This window comes from Vigna unguiculata, chromosome 2, assembly GCF_004118075.2.
Source record: "Vigna unguiculata cultivar IT97K-499-35 chromosome 2, ASM411807v1, whole genome shotgun sequence".
Lineage (NCBI taxonomy): Eukaryota > Viridiplantae > Streptophyta > Magnoliopsida > Fabales > Fabaceae > Vigna > Vigna unguiculata.
In genome coordinates this window covers 1,210,601-1,221,051 of record NC_040280.1, presented here as the reverse complement: position 1 = coordinate 1,221,051, position 10,451 = coordinate 1,210,601, and the positions used below count along the sequence as shown (strand labels likewise).

Here is a 10,451-nt window from a genome sequence, read left to right as displayed (position 1 = left end):
ATTGGTTATCTTAATACATTAATATTTTAATAAAAATCTAATAATTTTTTGAATGCGTAAAAAATACACATTAGGCCCTAATTTTTGCAACTTAATTATAAAGTAATTATTGATTTAGAATTTATTATTTAAAATTACATTCTCCCGCAAGTGACAGTGGGAGTTTGTAATAAATGAGATTTTTTTTAATTGTTTTTAAAAATATTAAATTTATATGATCTCAAAAAGTAAGTAATGAGCAATGAAGTGGAAAACTACACTTTAGCGTGACAATCCCCGCGCTCGTTCCTCCTTTGGCACACCGCGATTTTTCATCTCCCTATCTTCCCTCACTCGGATTCTCTCCCCTTCTTCCCTTTTTCTCACACTCCAACGTTTTTGTCCAACTACAAAAGCACCACTCCTTCACTTTCAACCCTCTCTCTCCAACGACCACTAGGGCAAACACTCGCACGCAATGAAACCCGACTTGTACGAAATCTCTGACGACGAATGGGAGAACCACTCCTTCAAACCCTCGCGCGTCCTCAAACGACCTCGCACTTCGTCTCCTCCTTCCCCGCCACCTATCGAGTCCTTCGCTTACACCTCTAAGGTCGACGTTTTAAGCGAAAACGACAGCGATTGCGTCGAAATCGCACCGAACGACGCCAATTTCCTCGATGACCTCGAGGACGCCGACATGGACGCTGCTGGCGGCGGTTATGCGGCGGCCTCGCGAGGCCGGAGGTTCATCATCGATGACGAAGACGAAGACGCTGAGGAGAACGGTGGAAAAGACGGACGCGTGGCGGAATCGTATGAGGTGGAGTCCAGCGAGGTGGAAGGAGAAGAAGTTGAAGAGTTGAACGAAAACGATGTCGTTGGTAGGGCTTTGCATAAGTGCGCGCGAATCTCTGCGGAGTTGAAGGGCGAACTCTTCGGCTCGTCGGGGACAGCGTGTGAGAGGTATTCGGAGGTGGAGTCTTCGTCAGTGAGGATCGTGACTCAGGTTAAACGGCGATTTGTTTTTGTGTTTTTGTTTTGTTTAGGTTGAAGCTTGAAACTAGAGATTTTATGTTCGTTTGAGGTGAAGTGCATGCCGTTGATGTGTGTAGGAGGATGTGGATGTTGCGTGCGCGTCGGAGGATTCGGATTTTCAGCCATTACTAAAGCCGTATCAGTTGGTTGGTGTCAACTTTTTGCTTCTGCTGTATCGGAAGGGGATTGGAGGAGGTAATTGTTTGGGTTTTGTCGGTTTTTGGTGATGTGCTGGGTTTTGGTCATGTGGAATTGATTGTGTGTTTAGCTTCATTGGTTTCCTTTTTTGAAATTTGAATATTTCTGGTTGTAGTTATGGAATAGGCTTGTGCAATAGTGATTAGGATGTATTTTGTTAGGGTTTTTGAGGGTTTTATGTTGTGCTGAGTTTAATTTGTGTGTTCGTGTTGCTTGTAGCTGCGTTATGTATTATGCAGGTGTTTTCCTTGAGAAAAATGGAAGTGGATTAATTGATGGCTCTTTCATTGTGGATTTCTCAATATCGTGACACTTTTATGTTGTGGTCTGGTGTTCTGTATTGTGGAATGGCATATTTGCTTTGTATCTGGTTTTGCAGCCCCTGATTTTGTGTTTATTGAAACAATATAATGTAATGGGATTATGATTTGTGTTTATTGTTGGCATAGCTTTTTTTGAAGCTTAGTTGTTCTTTGTTTTTTAAAATTTGAATATTTCTGGTTCTAATTATGCAATAAGTTTGTTCATTAGAGATTAGTATGATTGCCTCGAGCTGTGATTTGATACTTGATTTCATGTGTCACAGCCATATTGGCAGATGAAATGGGTCTCGGCAAAACAGTTCAGGTTTATTATCCTTATTTTAAAATTATTTTTAACATGTTTCTACTTTTGTTTGTAGTCCTTGACTTTTTCAATTAAGTTATGGCATATGTTATTTGTTTCCAGGCCATCACATATTTAACTTTGTTGAAACGCTTGCACAATGATTCTGGTCCACATCTTATAGTATGTCCTGCTTCTGTTTTGGAAAACTGGGAAAGGGAACTAAAAAGATGGTGTCCGTACTTTTCTGTTCTTCAATATCATGGCGCTGGACGTGCAGCATACTGCAAGGAGTTGAACTCTTTGTCCAAGGCACGATTGCCTCCTCCATTTAATGTTCTTCTTGTGTGTTATTCACTTTTCGAGCGTCACAGGTACATTCCTATATTCTTTAGTGCCATTTATATATATTGGCTTCAAATGTTAATTAAATTTTTATAATTTATATTCATGCTAGTGCACAGCAGAAAGATGATCGGAAAATTCTGAAGCGATGGAGATGGAGCTGTGTGTTGATGGATGAGGCACATGCTTTGAAGGACAAAAATAGCTTTAGGTGGAAAAATCTGATGTCTGTTGCACGAAATGCGAACCAACGCTTGATGTTGACTGGGACACCACTTCAAAATGATCTGCATGTACGTATCTACATAAGTGAATGTCTTTGCTGCATTGTAGCTGTTTTTTTTTTGTTGCTGAGAAAAAAAACTATTAATTTTGTGTCAGTAGTGGAATAATTTCTTCTCTTAAAAAATTCATATGTTGTGGCTGGACACTATTACAAAGGTAATTTTAGAGCATATTTGGAAACTGTGATCATTGCTGAAGCATGGAACACGTGCTTAACTTCAACTGATCATTACCTGACATGTCATACTAACACTTTAAATTTTCCTCTGAATTAAGCTTCAAAACTCTTTGATATGTCCTTTGTATAATTGAGATTATTCTTCTTTCATTCTAATTCTATTACTGTAGAATCTGACTATATTTTAACTGAAAACAATGCGTGAATGGGATTAGGCAGAACAAAAGCTGGAGCTGTGAAATACTTTTAGGAAGAATAGGAGAGTTATACTGATAGGAAAAGTTCCTACCTAAACTAGGTAGAATGTTTGTTGACAAAGAAGTAGAAGAAAAAGTAAAGTTAAAGCAAACGCTCCCAACCAAGATAAACACACCTATGACCCCTAGCTGGCAAGCTGAATCTGAAAATATGCCTCTCTTTTTCTTCCTTTGAACTGCCTATATAATACACTTGCTTTCTGTATGTATTTCCCTTTGTCCTCTTACAAAATTCCCCCTCATTTGTTCTGTACAAGTCAGTCCCTTCCCTAAGTGGAGAATCAACAGACATAAGCAGAGCATTGACTTTATCTGGCCCCTACTTTATGTGGAGCTTATCATAAAGGCCTTGTCTTGAGTGTTTTCTTAGTAAAGTGAGTAGGCTTATTAAATGTTTTGGGTTTTTGAGGGTGGCTTTTAAGAGGTTGATACTTGTAAGTTGTATTTTAGTACCATAGAATATAGCCAGTTATATAATAGAACAATAAAACTCTTTTGAGCTGGGGTTGGTACTTTGTGGTCACAAATAATCTTAGAAATGAGGTCAACGACTTCAGAGACAAAGTTTGGAAGGTCATATAAAAAATTTAATTATTAGGGATCAATATTGCACAATGATTGGATTATAAATATTACATTTTCAATTGTTATAGAACACATTTTTTGTACAATTTATTTGTTTGTTTCTACTTTCTTCTCTTCTCATCCAAACAAGTACACCTCAACTTTCCCTGCTATTTCTATCCTTTCAAACAACTTAATTTTTTCACTCTTGCATCTGTATTATTTCTATTTATTTTGTTGCTATTTCACTCGTAATACAAACAAAGCATTTGTGAATATTCTCTCTTTAGCTTTGACGCTGGTCCCTTGGTTACCAGCAGCCTTACTCCTTTGCATGTCTAACAGTACTGCATGCCTAACAGGTTCTTTCATTATTGTGACTATTTTATGGAATAAGAAAACAAATATATTAACAAAAGGTGTGGTGTGCTTGTTTATTATTGCAGTAGCCAGTAGGATGTAGATAGTGGTTCTTTGTCAAATTGACATCATATTTTGTGATGAATGATGTTTGGGAAACTGTCAAGTCCTGGCTTATTTTTAATCCTTTTGAAAATACATATGCAAGAAGTGTCTAATAAGCTTGTGTACCAAGGAGGTCTAGCTTAGTTGATTGAGTAGTGTATGCCAGTTGTTGTGAATATCCTGGTATCTTAGTTCAGCTCCTTTCTAGGAATAATAATACAGTTACACTCAAGGCAGAGAAAAGGAAGACACCCTGTCATTTATATTCTGTGCCAATAATGTACTTAAGTCTTGAACAAAATGTCTATGATTTGTCTTAACCTGTTGATTTTGCTGGCATTAATATAAATTTAGTTGCTGAAGCAAGCTTTGTTGTGAATTTGTTGCAGGAATTATGGTCATTGTTGGAGTTTCTGATGCCTGATATTTTTGCTTCTGAAGACGTTGACCTAAAAAAGTTACTAAATGCAGAAGATAGAGATTTAATTGGTCGGATGAAGTCCATCTTAGGGCCATTTATTTTGCGGCGTCTGAAATCTGATGTGATGCAACAACTTGTTCCAAAAATACAGCAAGTATGTCTGTCACCTTTGGTGCAAATAATTTTGTTTTGTTAGACTCTTATCAATATGTCCTTGTTTCTTTCTATTTGTCAATTTTTGTTACTGCAGGTTGAATATGTTATAATGGAAAGGCAGCAGGAATCTGCTTACAAGGAAGCCATTGAAGAGTATCGTGCAGTTTCACAAGCTCGGATGGCAAAATGTTCTGAGCTTAATTCAAAAAATTTACTAGCAGTGCTTCCCCGACGACAGATAAATAACTATTTCGTTCAGTTCCGCAAGGTCCTTGATTTATGTTTTGACTTGAATGAAACTATACTTTGGATTTATACTGCTCTCTTTTATTTGGTAATATATTTCTGTATTCTTATTCTAGATAGCAAATCATCCCTTGTTAATAAGGCGAATCTACAATGATGAGGATGTCATTCGCTTTGCTAGGAAGCTACATCCAATAGGTGCTTTTGGTTTTGAATGTACTTTGGACAGAGTTATAGAGGAACTTAAAAATTACAACGACTTTTCTATTCACCGGGTAAATCTTCTACACAGAACAATGCATTTGCTAATCCTCTCTATGTATGTATTGCATCAATATGCTCAAGTAGTTTGTGTTAGCTCATCCCGATGCTTCAATAATGGGCAAAAATACACATTTTGCATACCCTCTTTCTTCACTAGCAAGCTTTTCTTTTGAGGTTAATTTTAAATTTCATTTGCTGCTTCAGAACCTCTTCAAATAATACAAAAGCTTTATTCTTCAAGCTTCCATTTTCCTGACATACCCAGGATTTTCTCAGTTTTCTGCCCCTTCCCTGATGTCATGACCCTATGATCCACTTCATTGGTCTCTCAATGTCCTGTGTTTGAACTTCTTAGGCTTGAATTCATTGGTATATTTAATATTGGGTTTGATTTTGAAAGAAATAGGAAGCAATCTTGTTTAATGCACTTTTTTTGTATGCCTTTTGACTTGCCTTAAATTAATGAATTTTGTGTGGTAAAGCTGTCACTTTGATTATGAAAGATAAAATTGTGCTATATAGATGAGGAATGGATAGAAAACGAAAGAATTTAATGTGTTCTTAAGACTGTTGTTTTGTATTCAATATAATCTGATTACAGAGCAGCACCATTGGTACGTAAGGATTTATAGACAGAAAAATAAGCTGTTATGAACAACATTTATATGCAGATACATTAGTTGAGTATGAAATATCCTGAAATAGGTTGTCTAGCTGAAAGAGGCCCTCTTCTGCATTTAATAGACCAAGGGTCTGTTACTAATCAGTTAGGGAACTGGTTAAAGAACTAAAAGGAGGGTTTTTATTGGTAGTTACGATTGCATTAAAAATTAATTGTAGAGCACTTTCTACACATCCTAATATAATTGTCAACTTTTGATTCCTAGCCTTGTTAGCATTTTCCTTTATAGTGTGTTTGGATAGAGAATGGGTAGAGAATTTTAAGATGGTAATTCTTTTTTATGGAGAATCTGAAATGCTTTATGATAGAATTTGTTATTTGGGTAGGGAATTTCAAAAGAAATTGAAATTCTAGAATTTTATGAGAGTAATTGGATTATATTTAAAATTAGAGAATTTGAAATTTCACCTAAGAAGTAAGATTTTTAAATTCCCCATATTCTAAAATTCATGTCTTCTCTTCATACTCTTAGCTCGATTTTGGTTGGGGTGTTATGGTCTTGACTTACCGAGATATTGTTGGGATAACTACTTCTCGATTGATGTCAATTATGGTTTTCTTAGTAATGTTGATTGAAGTTATTTCTTATTTAAATAGTTGGGATTATTTTTGATGTTTATGTTGTAGACCATTGTTATTTTGTGTTTGTTATTAGCCAAGGTTTTATGAACCAACTTTGGGAAGTTATTTTTTGGTTGATGTAAACTAGATTTTCTATTGATGCTTGTCATGATTTGTTCTGTTGATGTTTGAAGCGGTTATTTTTATCATACACCTTAATGTTATTTTTTTTTACAGTTTGTTAGGATTATCTTTTCTAGTAACATTGTAATTATAGATTTTTACTTGGTGATTGTTTACTGCGGATAGCATTGGTGTAAATTTTGTAAATTTTGTACTTGCAGCTTTTACTTCATTATGGTGTCAATGATAGGAAGGGGGTCCTTTCGGATAAGCATGTTATGCTTTCTGCAAAATGTCGGGTATGGATTTATAGCTCTAAAAAATTTCTGTAATTGTCAAATATACAGTGGCGGCATAATTATGTGCTGGGTATCCTGAGATTGGGCTATCATGTAGGCCTTAGAAGAACTTCTTCCTTCACTAAAGAAGGATGGCCATCGAGCCTTGATCTTTAGTCAATGGACCTCAATGCTTGACATTTTGGAGTGGAGTTTGGATGTCATTGGATTGACCTATAGACGGCTAGATGGAAGGTAATTTTGTTTTTAGACATTATGACACTTTAAAGTTATAAAGGTATGGTATATTTAAAAAGGATTATTTTATTCAGTACATTAACAACAAGGAGAAAGTTAAGTCGTCTATGTGAGTAATGTTTTTGTTGAGTTCACCACAGCACGCGATAAAAGAAGTTGCTAAATTTGTATAACGATTGGATGAAAAGTTTGAAATGTTACAGGGTGATAGGAACAAATATAGAGTACTTGAAGGAGTATATATATGTGAAAACGAGCTTGAGAGATCTTAACCTAGATCTCTCTTTTTGATTCATAAATAGAATATTTGATTAATTATTCTTAAAGCATGTAAAATTGATAAACATTCTTTCATTTAAATTTAAATTTTGATTCTTTATTTTAAGTAAGTTGATTATAAAATGTTGTTTATATAGAATACATTTTATTAAAAAAATATATAAACAACTTAAGTGCAGTTTCATTATTAAAACAATCAAATATTATTATTTAATTCTATAAAATAAAATACATAAATTAAATTATAATTTCAAATCTCTAGGTAATAATTTTTATAAAGTTAAATTAATATAATAAATATATTATAATTATTAAAAGTCTCATGCATTTGCACGGGTTCACATACTAGTGTATATATGTGTGTGTATATATATATTTATACCTGTATATTAGGAAATGCACGGGTTCACATACTAGTGTATATATGTGTGTGTGTATATATATTTATACCTGTATATTAGGTACACGTATATGTATGGACTAGTGGCTTACAACAAAAGCTTAAGGAAAGAAAGAAAAAAACAATAATGTTTGCCCCCAGGATTCTAAGTTGCGGATAGATACAACACTAAACACTTTAGCTTATAAGATAATATAAACTATTTACGCACTCTTTAAGTTGAAGCATATAAATAGTATGTTCCAAGCTTGGAACATATAAATATATAATTTGAGGTTCTCAAAGATTTTGTCAAAATTTATGGAAGTTGATAATTGGAGCCAACAAATCTAGTGCAAATTTCCTTAGACAACACCTTTTCTCTAACATGATAGTCATTTTCTGTGTTGTCTTGTGAAACACAAGGTTGGAAGCAATGTGTAGAGTTGTTTGAGAAGGACTCACCTTGTTCTGCCATTAATTTGCAACATGGGTCCATAGGACTATCTATGGATCTACACTTAATCATTCTTGTTTATTTCAAGATATCTAACACATTTCTTTCGAGAAATCACAATATATTCTTTTGATTGAGGCACTTCAATGCCTAGAAAGTATGAGAGACAAGGCCTTCAATTTGAAAGTATTTGCACAAATGATGCTTTAGCTAAGTAGTTTTGTTATCATCATACCCTATAAGAACTATGTCATCAACATACACAATTAGCTAAACACATTTTCCTGGAGATGTATGACAATAAAAGATTAAAAGATATGCTTCATTCTGTTTTAGCCGAAAGATTTGAACATGACTAAACTATCCAAACTAAGCACTAGGAGATTGCCTGAAACAATAGAGATCATCTTTAATTTACAACCTGACCTACACTCTTCATTGACGGGTTGCTTTATGTAGATATCCTTCTCTAGGTCATCATGAAGGAAAACATATTTGATATCCAATTAATGAAGAGACAAAAAATAGTCATTTTTTCTTCCTGAGAAAAAAAGCATAACTGGAGTCTAGACTATATATTTGAGTATATCCTTTGGTCAACAACTGGGCTTTAAGACAATTAAAACTTCTGACATAACTTACTTTAATGGTGTACACCCATTGACAAAAGATTGTCTTTTCCCCAAGTATGTGTGATTATGGTAAAGAACTTGTATTTCAACAATTATGACTTGTTGCCGTTGGGATGAATAAGTGCTTCAATCATATAATGGTAATAAAAGACACGATAAAAAAGAGAAGTAGGAGAAGGATATCATATGATAAAGTAATGAGCCAATACGGATCTTCACTATTAGGGGTCATGATATTTAATGGGTCTCCCTGCCTCCACTTTGAAAGAGGACAATTCATCGAAGTATTGGTATGTTTCTCCCGAAAGAGAATGCATTACCTTCAAACTAAAGGTGGGAATCCATTGTCAAATTTAAGCAACACTTAAATCCTTCGTGAGATCCCCTTGCGCTATGTAATTAACAATCAATCACTAACGAAAACAAGAGCTGTTATATAATTCTTTTATAGTAATATTTCACATCTACTAATACATTTTTATTTTTTTTTATTAAATATATTGTCATTGCATTATAGCAAGCATGTTGTGATTTGTGAGTAGATTGGCATTTTAGCCATACAATTTTTCCTTTTTCATGTGTGCTGATTCACTCAAGTCATTCATGGCTCCTTCTAATTAATTAACACTGAAAGATCAAGAGAAGTTCAATTCAATTTTCATCTCTCCTTTGATAAAGTGGACTGTAAAATTGTTTACCATTTTCATCAGACAATTTTTTCCTATGCTCTTTAAAATCTTAGAGATCCTACTATTTCCTTGCCAGTACACAGGTAGCGGAGAGGCAAACAATAGTTGATACGTTCAATAACGATACTTCAATATTTGCATGCTTACTTTCCACGAGAGCTGGTGGACAGGGCCTAAACTTAACAGGAGCTGATACAGTTGTAATTCATGACATGGATTTTAACCCACAGATTGATAGGCAAGCTGAAGATCGTTGCCATCGAATTGGTCAAACAAAGCCTGTAACCATATATCGGTATTTACCCGTTTCTTTTCCTTCACTCCCATTAAAAATTCGTAAAAGTGCTAAATCCTGTGATTTTCTTTTTGTTAAAGTCCAAACCTTATAATTTGAAACTGTTTGATTGTCTTGGTGATTGTTTTCTTGTGACATTTTCCATTGAAGGCTAGTGACCAAGGGAACAGTTGATGAAAATGTCTATGAGATTGCAAAAAGAAAGCTAGTATTAGACGCTGCCGTTCTCGAGTCCATGGAGGAGATTAATGAAGGTGACATGCCCGAGAAGACCATGGGAGAGATATTGTCTGCTATTTTATTGAGTTAAAATTTTGAGCTAAGGAAAACACAGTTTAATTTATCTTTACTCCTTTCCTATAGCTCCGATCTTGAATTAATCTGTTGATCTGGGGTAGAAGAAAACTGCCCGCCCTACAAATTGGTTAAGAATGCGATAACCAGTGTTGGTGTACATTAGTCTTTATGTTAAAGTGTTGATGACAGTGAATAGTTTAGTTAGAATCAATAGGATAATTAGTTTAAAAGTCATGGTAGAGATAGCAAATTTGTTCAACATTATTCCGGAAGCCCTAATGAAGAAAGCTCTTACACTGCATTTTAAATTTTGCACATCTTTATTTTTCTTCTGAATGCCACATCTTTTAACCAGTCAGATACGGCTATAACGTATGTGCAAAGCAATTTCATTTATCTTGTGTTTTTTTTGCTTGAGAAAGATGTATGGTTATAACATTTTCATTTATAGTTTATACTGATTATAAATATACGACATTTTTCTTTTTCTGTTAATTTATTAGAGAACAAATCTTA

The 10,451-nt window shown here is 34.5% G+C and overlaps 1 protein-coding gene across 2 annotated transcripts; it reads left to right on the top strand.

The window, feature by feature from the left end:
• Positions 1-252: 252 nt before the first annotated feature.
• Positions 253-10,243, top strand: LOC114173435 (protein CHROMATIN REMODELING 19). Of its 2 annotated transcripts, XM_028057837.1 has the most exons (12): positions 253-991; positions 1,098-1,215; positions 1,805-1,845; positions 1,948-2,198; positions 2,282-2,462; positions 4,308-4,493; positions 4,590-4,763; positions 4,858-5,016; positions 6,593-6,670; positions 6,768-6,904; positions 9,420-9,638; positions 9,789-10,243. In XM_028057837.1, the coding sequence occupies exons 1-12, from the start codon at positions 458-460 to the stop codon at positions 9,946-9,948; spliced, it is 2,238 nt and encodes a 745-aa protein (XP_027913638.1). In that variant the 5' UTR covers positions 253-457; the 3' UTR covers positions 9,949-10,243. The 2 variants fall into 2 exon arrangements, with proteins under 2 accessions (XP_027913638.1, XP_027913639.1); XM_028057838.1 differs by lacking the exon at positions 9,789-10,243 and having other exon boundaries at positions 9,427-9,567.
• Positions 10,244-10,451: the final 208 nt, after the last annotated feature.

Coding starts and splice junctions, on each gene's coding strand:
- LOC114173435 (XM_028057837.1), top strand. CDS start 458: ATGAAACCCGACTTGTACGAAATCTCTGACGACGAATGGGAGAACCAC. Junction 992..1,097: donor CAGTGAGGATCGTGACTCAG/GTTAAACGGCGA, acceptor TGATGTGTGTAG/GAGGATGTGGATGTTGCGTG. Junction 2,463..4,307: donor CACTTCAAAATGATCTGCAT/GTACGTATCTAC, acceptor AATTTGTTGCAG/GAATTATGGTCATTGTTGGA.